This window comes from Coturnix japonica, chromosome 1, assembly GCF_001577835.2.
Source record: "Coturnix japonica isolate 7356 chromosome 1, Coturnix japonica 2.1, whole genome shotgun sequence".
Lineage (NCBI taxonomy): Eukaryota > Metazoa > Chordata > Aves > Galliformes > Phasianidae > Coturnix > Coturnix japonica.
This window is the reverse complement of record NC_029516.1, coordinates 11,547,784-11,563,946: the sequence shown is the minus strand read 5'-3', so window position 1 is coordinate 11,563,946 and position 16,163 is coordinate 11,547,784. Positions and strand designations below refer to the sequence as shown.

The 16,163-nt window shown below is 35.3% G+C and overlaps 1 protein-coding gene across 2 annotated transcripts in view; it reads left to right on the top strand.

Annotated features, from left to right (window-relative positions):
• The window catches only part of FBXL13 (F-box and leucine rich repeat protein 13), a 67,257-nt gene that overhangs the window by 39,299 nt on the left and 11,795 nt on the right, over positions 1 to 16,163 (top strand). For both annotated transcript variants that reach the window (XM_015882634.2, XM_032442331.1), the window contains 6 exons: positions 1,963 to 2,061; positions 2,392 to 2,509; positions 2,672 to 2,834; positions 5,129 to 5,248; positions 6,262 to 6,388; positions 14,124 to 14,207. In XM_015882634.2, the coding sequence (XP_015738120.1) occupies positions 1,963 to 2,061; positions 2,392 to 2,509; positions 2,672 to 2,834; positions 5,129 to 5,248; positions 6,262 to 6,388; positions 14,124 to 14,207 (711 nt within the window). The remainder of the gene's footprint in view (positions 1 to 1,962; positions 2,062 to 2,391; positions 2,510 to 2,671; positions 2,835 to 5,128; positions 5,249 to 6,261; positions 6,389 to 14,123; positions 14,208 to 16,163) is intronic.

Sequence of the window (16,163 nt, the reverse complement as noted above, 5' to 3'; positions counted from 1 at the left end):
AATTGCAAGAGCAGCCTATCAGTTGCTGTAGTTAACAACAGCTGGCTAAGAGATTACAAGACACTGGGGAAAAATGAATTTGACCTCTTCATTTCTTGACATGCTTCAGTGTCTGTGGGGATAACAGAGAAGCTGCTAGCAAACATAGAGGCTTCACCAGATTTCACTGAGTTCTTTCTGCTCTCAGTTCACTGAGAGAATTATCTTTCTGGCTGCTACTGTCAGATTTTGCCTTCTTCAGAAAGATCAAGCAGGAAAATAGACCAATGCTTAAGAAGAAAATCTGAACTGTGTTTATTAATTATCAAAGAAGAGGACTTGTTTATATTTCCCAACTACAACACTGTGTAACTGAAGAATAAGTTACACATGCACTGTTCTTTATTACTGGAAATGCGATTGTTTAGGAGTACATTAATATAAGCTATTTTGGATAGTGAAAAATATAAGGGAAATAACATTTTCATCAATGTAAGAAGGCAAACATCAGAATGTATGTCACAGTTTGTTTTATCATTCTTGATAAATTTAAAATAAAATAAACAAATGATAGCCCCTTGTACACTGCAGGAGTACTTCCTCAGTGTGGAACACTGATTTTCAAGATTCTTCATTCACAATTAGCTGACAATTCTGGAATGACAGAAAAATGATGCTTCAAAATGCATTCTGTGCTGCAGAGAGCATTCTGCCCTGCAGGGTGGATTCCACAAAAACAATCTTTTCAGTGTGAGAACGTAGGAATTTTAAAGCAGTGATAGTATGTGATAACAAATAAACCAAAAGCCAAATAACATTTCTGTGTTCCCATTGTTTGGAATTAAGAAAATATTTTTTTAGATATTAAATGAAATGAATTTTGACATTCTCACAAATATCTTTTGCATTTTGGTACATTTATTTTCTAAATCTGTGAGGACTGTTTATTTGCTCTTTATATTTAGCTGTAGTTTGCTCCATGTTGGTTTTACCATATTGTTTTAGATAACAGTATATTAAGCATATAGTTAAGAAAAAAAGTCAACCAATCGTTTATATATCAGACTGAGAACTTGCAGGCAAGGAATTATGTTTTATGTAGGATCACTGTGTTGACTTCTGATCCTATAAATGATAAATATATATATATATCTTACTGAGTCAAGCAGCAGAATTCTGTTTGCAGAATTTTATAGCATCTTACACTCAATAACTTCTTTAACTTCAGAACATCATCCTTCACAGTTCATTTGAAGAAAAAAGTTTAAGTAGGATTTTCTCATCTAAAGCAAAAAATACAGTATTAAATTCCAAACATGTTCTAGTGATGATTCCATGGTCAACCTGCAGTTCTTGAAACGATCTTCTAAACATGAAATTCCCAGTGAGCTGAGAAAGCAATTGTTTCACTAAATTGTCAATTAGATTTCACATTATTTCAACATCTTATTTTCAAGAGTGCCTGAAGTTTCTTAGTTAATCCACAGTGGCTTTGGAAAGTAAGTTCAAGATTAATATGCATGATATTGCAACAACATCTAAATACTGAGTAATGTAATTGAATCTTATCTGAATGCATGAGATCTGTTATATAGTTTCAAATTAAAAAATAGTTTAAGTGAAAAAATTAGAAACAATCAGTACAAGAGTTTTATTAGCTGCTTCAGTACAATTGTTTTTGGCTTACATGGAGGAAAACACTAAATTGTTGCTATCTGTGGTATTAAATTGCTATGTTAAGCAAGCAGTGTTTCTCCAGACAAAGAAATTCAAAATTCTTTAAACTACAGTTAATATTTGCAGTCTTTACTGAATTTCAGAAACAGATACACTACATCTGTCCCTAAGTTTGACCTGATTACCTGCTACCTACTATCTATCCTTTAGAGAATGGGAATCCCACTTAATTTTAGGTATCGTACAAAGGGAAAATGACCATTTTGTTATGCTTGTGATGAAAAAAATACTGTATTTCTTACTCAGATTTCAGTTGATGGCTTCAGAAATATTGCCAATGGCTGCAGTGGGATTCAAGATTTGCTAATCAATGAAATGCCAAATCTTACAGACAGATGTATTCAAGTAAGTAATTGAAATATGATTTTGGGGGGAATATCTGATGTTAGAACTGGATTAACCTCTCACGTGATTTTGAAGAAAGTATACAGTTAAAGATCAAAACTTCTTTCCTAAGGCATTTTTGAAAACTATTGTCTGGTTATGTTTTAAAATCTCATAACCTCTCATTCACTAACAGAAAAATTCAGTAGTCTTTTTTTCTTCTGCTGCATGGGTAGAGCTGAATTAAAATCTTCTGGTTTATGTAGTTTTTTAGTGTTGCAGGAAGTATAAAATATGGGAACATACTGCTGCTAACTTAACCCATATTTCATTTCACCTTTCTCTTCAAAGGCTCTGGTTGAAAAATGTCGACAAATAACATCGGTAATGTTTCTTGATTCTCCGCATCTTTCTGATACAACTTTTGAAGCCCTTACTAAATGTAAACTTGTTAAAGTCAGGATTGAAGGTTAGTATAATATTTCACAAAATTATTTTGAGTGATTTTAAATATTAATCCACTCTAAGATCAGTATAAGTAATCAATGAGAATCTTTTGACAGATTTTACTATTTGGATCCGGCCCTTAATGTTTGCCAGATGTGTAACTTTATCTTATGTGTTTCAACAGGAAATAACCAAACTACTGATCTGAGTTTCAAGATGATGAGTAAATGCTGCCCATACATCAGGCATATTCATTTTGCAGGTTGCCAGAAGATAACAGACGCTGGTCTTAAAATGATTTCACAACTAAAATATATTCTTGTCTTAAACATGGCAGACTGCTTAAGGTACTATCTCAAATCCAGTTTTCTATAAACCACTCTAAAGAAATTTTAATAGCTTTAATTGTACACGTAATAAGTCCTGTTAACATATTTTCCAGTTTTAAAAATATATACATTCTTATGATATTAATATAAATATATTAGCAAGTAAATATATATACATATAAGTAGGGTTTTTTTGTTTTTGCATCATGTTTTCAAAAGACCATCCACTATTACTCCAGCTCAAGCAAAGTAATTAACTGTAGAAGTAATATTACTTAAAAATTAAGGCCTATTTTAATGGATTATGGTAGGTGTCACAGCTCAATATTAGAATATTATTTATTTTTGTGAATATTGAAATAGTACATTATATTTTACTAATAGATAAGCAAAACTTCCTGTTGTTGACAACTATCAGGACAATATAGTGTGTTGTCTTGTAGAGGAATAATATAGTTGATATGGAGACTGTTTTGTATTTCAGGTGTGTCATGTATCAGCAGAAAAATGACCAGTGATAAACCTCCTAAAGTTGAGCACATATTCCCAGTCTATGGCATGGTGATGGAGTTAAGGGTGGATGGGAACAGGAAAGGCAACCTCCCCAACATTTCAAAATCAACAGACTTATAAAATATTAAGAAAACAGATTTGCTACTGCTCTTAAAAATTCTATTATCATAGAATCATAAAATTGCTCGGGTAGGAAAAGACCTTAAAGATCATTAAGTCCAACCACAACCTAACCATACTAACTCAGTTTTAGGGATTCTGTTTTAATACATAAAAATGTGTGTAGAAATCTGATAGTGTTGCATGTAGATGTGCTGCTGAGAAGTGCCAAGTAAAACTGACATCACATTGGATGTTCAGTTGTGCAGATGGAACAACTGCCTGAATATTCTTGTTTAACGTTTAGAAGGCTGGATTTCCAGTGTTGGCTTCCTGTGCTGAGAGTTTGTCTGTACACCTGCCTATAATACAAAAAATTTATTAAATTACATCAACAAAATTCCATAAACAATTATAAAGCTATTATGAAACTGTATTTTTAAAATAATATTTGCAGTTATTTGTGAAGAGTGTTTCTAAAGAAAAGAGAGACGATACTATAGAAAGGAAATATTAGCATTTATTTTTCTCTTATTTGGACAGTATGTGGATATAAAAATTCACTCTGAATCAGCAACATTTAAGGATTTATCACAGAAATCAAAGGGAACACCATGGTGGTGGTAAAAAGCTGACTAAAAGTCAGCATAGGCGATGCGGTGATGCAAACTGCTGGCATATTTTCTCCACTTACATATGTTGTCTTCTTGTATGTTAACCCAAGTGCAGCAGTGCATGATTTGTGTTCTTACATGATTACTCAACTGACAAAAAACTTGACATATGTGTTCACTGCACAATTATTTCAGCAGTGCTCTTCTTGCCCATATGTTTCAAAGACTTTGGGATTTGCTGTGATTGCTTGTGCCGCAACAAACTGTACGAGCTAAAATATGATCCCGTACCACATACATTTTGAATATCTTGCATGTCTGTCAGGGAACACAGAAGAAATACTGAGAATGAGTTGGAACGCTAAGTGTGCAAGCAGTATTAAACACATCAAAGACAGGAACAGTACTGGGGAACTAATGAAGTTGTAGTTAGCCCTCCAAGCCTCTCAAGTTGAATGAAGGATTTTCTGCTTACCTCATCTTTCATAACTTACTTCTGTGCTATGAGTGGAGTGAAGCTGTGTGCCTGGCATACAGTTGATTGAGTGGAAGACTCAAAGAAATAACTCTTCAGTCAGCACGCATATACATAATAGCTACTACATGCGCATACATGTAGAGCTTGTGTCTTTTGCTTCTGTGCTGGAAGATCATTTTTCATTTAAATTATTTCCATTACTTAAATTTAAACAAACAAACAAACAACAACAACAACAAAAACCTCTAATACTAAATATTATATCAACAACAAATGTTTAAACAGGTTCTGATACCTCCCAGATAAGTTTTCTGAGCTCTGTCTTTTGGGGTGCTATCATATCTGAAAGACAGAAGTAATGGAAGTTCTCATAATTTCCAACAGACTTTATTTCAGCAAATTCTCTTTTTCAGCAGTCACAAAAAGCTTCTTAACCAACCTATTAATTATTTAGACTTTTTTTTTTTTAAATTTAAAAAGAAAATTTAAAATTATCAATATTCATTTTTCCTTATTTATTATGTAGGCTACTGAATTTAAATTAAATGTTGAATTTTATAGAATGGGAAAAATACTTTCCATGGATATTTTTTGCGTTTCTCTTTTAGAATCAGCGATAGAGGTGTAAAGCCATTTGTACGAGGTTCTTCAGGAGCTAAGCTGAGAGAGCTGAATTTGGCTAACTGTATCCATGTCACTGATGCTTCTGTCAAAGAAATAGCACAAAGGTACCATAGTCCAGTACAGTATTTTTCTGATGTGATTTGACTTTCAATATATTTTTAATGTCAAAGTTCTTAATACGTTGATAAATTGGTAAAATTATACAACTGATTATATACAGAAGTATATAGCTAGTTTGCACTAGTCCCTTGCACTAGTCCCTTGCTAGTACCTTTTGTTATTGTGAGTCTCCTAAAATGACCCATTATACAATGAATAATTCATCAATATAAATATGGAAACCTGAGACATCTTAATTTTATGAAAAAAAGGCTTAAGAGTTTGTTGTCAGTAATAAAACGGCATTAAGTGATTAGTAAGTCTGAGTCTCATTTTTTTTAAGCTCAATAAATAACAATGTCTGCACAAACAAAAAGATTTCAGTTGTTAAAGTTCTTCATTTCCTGGTTCTCAGAAGGAGTATTGGTATTGGCAATCAAAACATAATTTCTGAATCTCAAGTGAAAGTTGGAGTCAGTCTTTCCACTCATTACTTATGTCTCAGCCGGGCCCTTGTTTATACTTTCATAACATTAGTTGTGAACAATTATAGCATGCTTGCTTGTAAGGGAATGCCATCTCTGTTGTGTTTTTTTTTGCTTTTTTGTGGTTTTTTTTAATGGAATCTTGCCCCTAAGGCTCTGAGCACAGATGTATTAACTGTTTGAGAGGGCTTATTTCTTAGATCTTTTGGTTTTGCAATGGGAACACACCACTTAATTTAGTTATTGAGGAAGTAAAATTCTGTTTTCCATGTGTGCTGATTTGCAGAACCTTACAGTGTCTTCATGGTTTGAAGCATTTGCAATACTTGTATGTTATGAATATGGTCTCTGGAATTACCTACATAAGATAGGTGTCAAGAGTCTGGTACAATCCCATGGGTCTAGCGAGTTTAGGTACCCTTAAAAAAATCTCAGGGCTTATTACACAGATGTATTTGTTATACTACACTTTTGTTTAAAAGATGGAGAGCCAACATTTCTGGTTTGTTTGTTTGTTTTAAAAATTAATTTAGATGCCATCAATTGACCTACCTTAATCTACATCACTGTGAAAATGTGACTGATGCTGGAATTGAAGCTTTGGGAAATATGTTGTCAGTGATATCCATTGATCTCTCCGGAACCTGCATCTCAGATGAGGTACTTAACTTCTTCCTAACATCTAACCTGAATCTCTCCACTTTTAGTTTTAAGCCATTCCCCCTTGTCCTGTTACTGTCAGACCATGTGAAATGTTAATCCCCCTCCTACTTGTAAACTCCCTTCAAGTATTGGAAGGCTGCAATGAGGTTTCCCCTGAGCCTTCTCTGCTCCAGGCTAAACAAGCACAGCTCCCTCAACCTTTCTTCATAGGAGAGGTGCTCCAGTGCTCTTACACAGGGAGGGATTTTGCTCCCCCAACCCTCACTTAGAAGTTCCAAGACACAAGAGGCCGGGAAAGCCTGTCTGGACATGAAGACAAAGGCAAAGAACCTGTAAAGTACTTCAGCTTTCTCCATGTCTGAGGAGGCCAGCTCTCCCTTTTTAATTCTCTTGCCTGTCTCTTCTATCCAATGTATCTAAAGAAACGCTTGTTGTTTTTCACATCCCTCAACTCCATCTGCACTTTGGCCTTCCTAATCTGATCCTTGCACAAATGGACAGCATCCCATCCCTGCTTTCATTGCTTATACTTTTTCCATTTTTTCCCCTCAGCCTGACCAGCAGGTCCTTGCTCAGCCATGCTGGTTTCCTGCCTTGTCTGCCTGATTTCTTATTCTAGGGGATGGAGAGCTCTTTTGCTCTCAGAAAGGCATCCTTAAAGTGCTGCCAGCTCTGTTCTGTTCCTTTGTCCCTAAGGACAGTTTCCCAGGGGATCTCATCCAACAGTTCCTTAAACAGCCTGAAGTTTGGTCTCCTGAAATTCAGTGTTCTGACTCCGCTCTTTGCCAGGCGTCTTCCTTGAGATCACAAACTTAACCAGCTAAAAACTCACATGTATATGAAGCAGAGTTCCAATATCATTAAAACATACATTAGAAATGTGTAATAAAGTATTTGCCCACGCATAGGCAATACCTAATAAAAGGTAATTCTCACATTGGACATTTTTCACATTTGAAAGAGAGAAAAAAAAACAAACAAAAAGAGATTTGACAGGCCTGAATCTGATCTGTAAAAAACCTTCATTAAACAGATTTTTTAATATGGTTTTTTTTTTTTTTTTCTCCAGGATGATTAGACCTGAGGAAAGCTGCAAAGTTGGGTTTTTTAAATGTTAAATTTTCAAAAATTGTATTTTGCACAAGATAGATTTTATGATTAAAGTGTTAGTTCTTATAGAGGGGCTGCACTGTGCTGTGGTCTAGAAAAATAATCGCTCGTGAAAGAATTGCAAACAAGGTGGCTTCAAACTGTCAAGTTGCTAAGACTCTGGAAAGCAATATAGCAAGTGCAGGAGCCAGGCTAAACATAGCAGGCCTCCACATAAGATGTTCTTGGCAGATCCTGCCTTGTGTGCAGGGTTTAGAGCCAGCTCTGCTGTTACTTTTGCGTTTCAGACAAACTCTTCACTGAGCACTGAAATCTAGCAGAAACTTCACGAAGAAGTGATTGATTCTATGACTTCATAAGAAAACTGTTGCTATATTCGTTCAGTTGCTGTTCAATCAGAACTCTGATCCAAAACTTTACTGTTAGTGCAAAGTGAAGGCTTTTCTTTGTTTTGTTTTTAAAAAGCCCTCATCCCTCACAGGGGCCTAAAAATAATTTGAAAACAAAAACTAAGCTAAAAAAAGTGAGTTGAGAAATCCATGAAGACTTAATTTAATGTGCTTATTTTAAATATTATAAGATATGTGTGTATGAAATTTATAGCGCCTTCACAGGCCTTGAATTACTGTTCCACAGTCTTTTGACATAAATGGTTTCTTTCTGCTAGCCTCTTAAAGTGTTGTTTCTTCCTCTAGTATTCACACAGCACAACCCATGCTGTCGGCAGTAATCCAAGCTCTTCTGCTTACACTGCATTTCTAAGGCATTCAGCTTCCTCCCTCCCACAAGACAGATAAACTAAGCCGGAAATTGACCATTTATCATACTTGTCATTTCTGATCTCAGTGCGTGTGCTAAGTGGAAATCTGTTAGTTTGTCACTGTTTGTTGTGTTTAAGTGTATGGCTCACATTTAGGGTTGATGGAAAGAAATATAGCAATCTGCTTTGTAAAAAAGCTATTATTTGTATGTTTTGATTTTATATTATGCATTTTATTAGCATATAAATGCAGTTGTATTAAGATTCTTTTGCAAGTACTGTGGCCAAATTGCTTGAAAAATGTAGTAGAGAACAGTTACTTATGTTCAGTAATTGACTCCATTACATTGTGCTGATAAAGAGGAGTAAGACTCATATTCTTTCCCATTGTCTGTGCACTTGATCTCTTGTTTTTGCTGTCTTTGTGAAGCATGCAGACTGTACAACTTAAGTCTGCAACATGCAAGAGAATGTTCCTTTTTTTGTTTGTTTTTCAAATGATGGCAGAATCATTCCACCCACCAAAGCCGAGCAGAATTTACTGTAATGACAGTACCAGTACGTATTTAAGGAAGGGTAGGGGAGAAAAGATGCATTAGATTTTCTTCCAGATTTGTGCCTCATGTATGACTGACTTAATTAAGACCTTAATCAAAATGGAAAGGTTTTCTTTTCCACTGTTGGTGCCTTTCTGTTCAGTACTTTCTTTGGTTCCAATAAGAGTAATGTTCCTGCTAAATTCTGTCTTTCATTCAGAGAATTTGTTGCATTTGGAAGAAATACATTGGCTCAAACTTCTGCCTGACAAGAGAACTTGTTAATATAGAAAAATACTGTAGAGTCATTGTAGACTCACAGCAATAATAAAATATAGTGCTTAGAAAAATACATTGGTAGTCTCTCATGTTTGCAGAGAATTATTATATTTGTCCAGAATCTATCAGTCGATAGTAGGAGAAGTCAAGTCATTTCATCACATACTTAACTTTGTATGTATGCCTAAGTGTCTTGGTAAGTCAAAGTCAAAGACCATCATTAATGAAAACAAATACCATCCACAGTAGAGGATGTCAGCCTTATGTGTGTAAGGGACTGCCTATTCTATATTACTGTGATGGAAACACTCTCAGTCAGCTACAAAACCTATTTGTCAGATAAAATCGGGTCCAGTGATTCATTGGAAATGCAGTTTTAATTACAAGATTTGTTTTGTTACTCTCCATATTTTTATTAAAATGTTGGAAACTATCTCTGATGTTCAATATGATACAGCTTTGGCAGTTTTGCTCCAGTTGTGAGTCTGAAAGCGAGCAGCTGCATAGTGTTCATCTTCAGTCTGACACAAGTTGCTAATGCACATGGCTTGGACCACCCATCTCCTTTTGATAGAAAAAAAATCGTTAAATATTGAAATATTGGGACTTTTAAGGAGAATTGTTTAAGTCAAGGAGGATTTAGACAGTTAGAAAAAGCATAACAAAGGATAAAAAAGGAATGGTTAAAGTAAATCAGTTGATTCCTGACATACACATACACTCTGTCAAGCAAGAAAAACTGTATATGCCCATCAGGGAAACTTGGTGTCCTTGGTAAATTACACACTGTGTAGTAATGAGAGGGAATAAGATAGCATTAAGTATAGAACATAGATAAAATACTTTAAAATTGAAAGTATTCTGATACACTTCTAAAATTAGAAGACAAAAAGTAAATACAGAGTTTGTGAAGTTCTTTATCACAGTTGTTTCTATATCCTCTTCCATAGTGGCTGCTATGCATGAAAGTCTCTCTTTGTAATGATCCAAGGTCCCATTATCTCTTCTGGCTGACATTCCCCCTCAAGAATCATAAGTGACATCAAGTCACTTAATCAGTCACAGGCTTTTTTGCATCCTGGCCATGTAAAATTGGTCTTGAAATTTGAGGGTAATTTGTAATCCTTGGGAACTATGCAGTAGTGGTTACATGATGGTTGTATAAACAATTAGTTCTGCTTTCTTTTCCTATGTGTTTGTACTTAATGATTTTCAGAAACTGGCTGTGCCTGAAGGCCAGGCTGCAACATAAATATTTAATAATATATTAATAAATGTTTCTAAACAGATCACAGGGAGGAAAAATACGTCTTGGCTTTATGCAGTTATTTATAGTAATTTTTTTGCAGTCTTCGTGGGATTCTGGATTTATGGTGTCTCGAATCCATAGCCTGGCTCCACATTTTGTTCTGTGAGAAAGAGTGTTAGGACAGAGGAGGAGCCTTGTGAAGGTCAGGAAGAAAATATTACCCATAAGCAGCAACACACTGCAAATGAATTGGTTGCATTTGACTTCTAGAGAAGAGGAAGTGACAAATCACACATCCCTAAGGCAGGCAGAAGGAAATGATAAATATTCCAAGCTCCAAATTCAGATGTTAGCAGTCCAGTTCAGAGGAAGAGAATTTGGCCTGAAGAATTAGTAACATAGTTCTGCACAGAACTGGGAGACATTACCACAGGGAGATATTGCAGTCAGTTTTTTGGGCTCAATATTTTGACAAAACATTTAGTCACAGTAGGTGGCCTTTAGTCTGGACTTAGTAGCTAGAAACATTAGCAGCTGTATTTCACAAGTCAAGATTTTGTCTAGCCACAAATGGTGTTAGGTACAGAAATTAAGTAATTAAGTAATAATACATTTAAGGAATGTATTACACATGAAGTCATACAGGGAGATTTCTACGCTGCAACTGAAAATGTGTTTGCTGCTCCTCTAAACAGATCTGACTTGCCTTTATAGTAGCTCAGGTACTGGAGACAACATAGCTACATTTGTTGTGAGCTTACCAGGTTTCCAGAAAGTGTTATCTGAAACAGAACTCTGTTTTGCCATTGACATATTTTTATTAACGAAATGATGCTTTGAGGTCTCAGTTACGCTCTTCTCTACTAGTAAGCATTTGAAACTGATGCTAGAGCATGGTTAGTATGTGCAGAAATCAAAGCCTTTTAGACAATGAGCTGAGCCATTTCAAATTAAATAGCTCTCAAATGGAAGGTGGGAGCTACTTCTTATGAGCTCTTCCAGGATAGGGGTGACTTTGAAGTCAGTCTCTTTGATTTAGGGAATGCACAGGAAGAGACATCTGTGTGACTCTGGAACATGAAGACAAGGATACATTACAGATGTTGACCTTTAAGGTTACCGAGAGATACGTGAACAGAAATCTCAGAAGTTGAAAATAGCATAGCATGTTCACTGCACTCCGCAGTCAAAAGGCACATACTTGCATTTGGTGAATATAAATAATAAAGAATTGTTCGCTGGTAAGACGTAGGTGACTTTCATCACAAACAAGAGAAGACCCTCACCAGATGCTGCAGTAGATTCTCATCTTTTCATCAACATGGTGAAATGATAACAAGTGGTGCTCTGCAAGTGTTTGTAGGCCTTACATAAAGAAATTGAAATAGAACAATGCTATAAAACTCACTTGCTTGAAAAAAACAGCTGTTGGAGAAGGGCGAAATGTTTCTTATAGAGCTGTTTTCTAAATAGAGATGTTAATAAATATGCTATAGAAGAGATGCGGGACAAAATCTTCCCTTTCTCTGTGGCATTGGAGCATTGATCCAAGAGATGTGAGATTTATGTTCAAGAAGGATGGTTTTGGAAGCCTGTAGAGTGAGAGACATATTCTGTGTGATGCATTGTGTCTGTTCTAGCATATGTTTCCAGGAGTTCTGATGATAATATCATAGCTCTGACCATATATTGTAAGAATGTCTGGAGGCTTAGTGTAGGAGATAAAAGTCTCAGAAATAGGTCAGTATCCCAGATAGGAATCCCTGATGTTGTTTTTCAGAGAATGCTGCTGAATAAATCAGGAATTCTAGAAAACTAGGGATAATTAGCTACTCTATACCTCTCATAGATTTAAATCTGATAGTTCAAAACTTCATATAGATTCCTGAACTGAACTCACTTGAAGAGGTTTATTGTTGGAAATGTCAGTTTCATAGTTTCTCTGTGTGATTGACAGTCCGTAATGACATTCGTTGTATTCCATATCTTCAGCCTTTTTTCTATCTCAAATCTGCTGTTATTAATGAAACCCCTCAGAGGAGACCTTGATTGTTTTTGTAAAAATAGTTTTATTGGGACACAATGTTAGTATCGTCACATAAAATTTTAGTAGATTAACTTTGAAGTAATGGAAGCATTTGTTGTCTTTTAGCAAAAATAATTATTTAATATTTCATTTCCAAATGCCATAAAGTTGTGCCACTTTTAGATCAGGAGAAGTGGATGAAGAAATTACGCTCACAAGGTCACAGCTATCACTGTCAGTCTCTTCTGTAAGGAATTCACATTGTGACATAAACATATTTGGGGATAAAGTACATAATCTTTTGTTGCCTTGAAGAGAACTGGTCTGGTCAGCAAAAAAATGAGATCAGTAGATTTTCACGAAGCTGTTGAAAATAATGGTCACCATATAAATGCGTCTGTTGAGGAAAAAGGCAAATTTCTCTGTTTTCTTATGAAAAGCAGCCAGGATTGGAAATCTATTTCGTTGTTCCATTTTTGTTTTGTTTTGTTTTTATTCAGCCTCTGAGATTTCAGGCATTTGCAAAATTTGAACTCCAGACGCACTCTCCCAGCATTATCATTACAGTGTCCACATCTGGATTCCAGACACTATTCACATGTGCTTAGTTTTCCAGTATGATATTTCCTCTGTGCAGCTCAGTTCACTGTCTAATTGTAGTTAATTTTTTAACCATATGGATTGAAGTGATAACTTTTGTTTTTCAGTAGAGTTTGTTTAATATGAAGAGCACAGATACTCTGCTATGAATATAAAAGTACATTTTACAGAATCAACATTTAATTTTCCTTCAGATGTAGAGCTGAAATTCAGAACAAGGTCCTGTGTCCTGATGTATAAGCAGTGAAAAAAACAAAGCAACTTCTGATCCTTTCACACTCCTGAAGTAGGAATTTACTGAAGTTGCCATCTCTCAATTGTCTTCCATATGTTTTTTTCGTTTTATTTCTTTCTGAAGTAGAATGTACCTATTGTTGTGACTCCACCATTTCAAGCAGTGTCTTCTTGTAGTCAAAATTTCTAGCTCTAATCTTGGCTGTAGCCAAAAGAGCTCAGTGATGAGCAAATCCTAAAGGGAATTTTAAGATATTAATCTATTCTGTTTTAACGTTGTGCTGCATCCCATGGAACTATTTCACATTGTGCTATTTTTCTTCAGTTTCTTTCTTTCTGAGCAAAATTTTTTAAATTATTTTTTGCTTTCCTCAGTGCATTATTTCTGTAAAGATTTTTTTGACCTTTTTGTGTACTTGAAGAAAAAATCAGAAGATAAACTACATGCATTCTGCTGAAGATGCTCATAAGAACCCAGCATTCATTTGTTCCCAATAGAAGTGGATAAAATAAAACTGGCTCTTCTGCTGGACTCTATTGGATCCATGAAAATCCTTAAGAAATGCTTCAGAATCAGAGGTTAACTAGACAACAATTAAAATTACTTTTATTTTGACTTAGAAAATAATTCCAGCCAATAGGAAAGTTGTTTTGAATATTTTAGAATGGAAATCCAGACTATAGTTCTAAATGTGTGAGGATTTCTGTGTGTAACTTCAGGCGGCTCATGTACATAACACCTCCAATCCTCTTCGTAAAAAGTAGTAAAGTCCTGTGAGGGTGTTCTGTGGGATTATTTTTTTGAGTGTGTCTTAAAAGATGCTATAATTCTTAGACAGAACATTTAATATACAAACATTGAATGTATTAGCACATTAAAACTAATTATATATAAATGCATGTTTTGACTTTTATGTTTTTTTCTGGAATTTTTTTAGGGCTTGAGAGCCCTTGGCCGCCATGGAAAAATCACGCAGCTTTCTCTATTGGAATGCAAAAACATCAGCGACACTGGGATTCAGGTAAAACTTCACCTCTTGGTATTTCCTGGAACCCTCTCTATTCTTCAAATTAACAATGTCCAAACAGATCGTATTTTACTCTGTGCAATTTTATGCATTCTTCATTACACTATTCTACACTTTCATAGAATCATAGAATCATAGAATGACCTGGGTTGAAAAGGACCACAATGATCACCTAGTTTCAACCCCCCTGCTATGTGCAGGGTTGCCAACCACCAGACCAGGCTGCCCAGAGCCACATCCAGCCTGGCCTTGAATGCCTGCAGGGATGGGGCATCCACAGCCTCCTTGTGCAACCTGTTCCAGTGCGTCACCACCCTCTGTGTGAAGTGATTTTCTTCTTACAGCCCTTTTCATTTTATTTTTCTTTACTTCCACGAATTTTAATGAATTTCAAGTTCTGCCTTCTGCATTGGCTCTGAATGAAGAGAGCTTTACCTTTTACTGCACTGTATTGTGCAAATTACAATCTAATTTGCTACTGTTATTCTCTTTCCACTGCTCTACAAATCCTTTACTGATTTCAATTTAATACGTATTTTTCCTGCTGCTATTGTGGGTTTTCAGGTAACCCTTTCTGTGTCATTAGTCAGCCTTTTGTTGAATGTCATACTTACATGACCAAGCATGTCTAGCTCAATTGAACAGTTAAACTTCTTTTATTCTATTACATGAGGTTCTTCGTGTGCTGCTGATATATTGCTGTGTGTCATTGTCTCTTAGTGGCACAACAATATGTCCCAATGTAATTCTGAATTAGATTTCTTACCAGCAGAAACCCTTAAAGATAACAACTTTTATGTTTCAGTAAGATACGCACGTGTGCCTTCTCCAGACTGAGCAGATTCCGTAGCTGCTTTATGGAAAGAACAACACAAATTGTACTGTCGTTTTTCAGAAAAAACAAAAAACCAAAAAACCCTGAACCTTTTAAAATGTCCTATAAAAACATCAACTGAGTAATTTGTTAATATCTAACGATGAAGCTAATCAGGACTACGTGTATTTTAGCTAGTTATTGTTATTCTTAAGTTCTCGTGCTCACAGTGCAATATCTGTTGGATTTCTGTAAACTTCATTTTTTACATTGTTTCTCTTAAGATAATTTCAAACCTTGGTTTGAGAATTTAAACAGGGGATCTCAGCAATATAAAGCCAGATGTCGTTCTTAAAATAAAAGAGGTTAGTCTGAAATATACATTGTTTATTATGCTGACCTTAAACTTAGCCTATAAACTTAGAAATATTCCAGGTCAATAATAATACAGGAAATTACTTAATTTGTTAAAAGACATACAAATTAATGTTGTCACAGAGGCAGTTATTTCATTGATGATAAGTTAGACAGTGAGACAGTATCTCCTCTTTGGAATAATCAGTAATTGTAGAAACTTTTAATACTAATGTAATATTTGAACTCCATTTACAATGCTTGTAAATTATTTTGTATTTATGATTTACCAACTCTTGCTTTTCTAATTAGTTGACAATGAGATTTACCATCCAAATATGTATCCTACTTGCACTATCATTACAGCAGCAACTACGTACTAAATTCTGATTTAGTTGTACTCATCGTCTTATTTAGTTACAACCAGTTATGCTGTTTTACTGGAAGTCTTTTTATGGGTAAGTCATTGACTGAAGACTAGAAGAGAATTGGAGGGGGAGCAGGGATGATCAGATGTACAGACTGCTTTCCATAAAAGGAGCAAATAAGCAAGCATGGAACCTGTGGTCTGGAAAGGAGATGGCTGATGGAATACAACTGAGATCTGTGCAATCACATGTGGCACAAAAGGGGCATACAAGGGTCAACGTTTTGCTGATTGCTTCCATATGTTATCTGTTGGGCATGAAATGAACCTAGTTTGAGGTCTGAGAGTAAGAAAAGGGGATGTCCCCTAAATGTACTGCTAAGCTGTGAAGAGCCTTATCAAAAGTTATATGCTT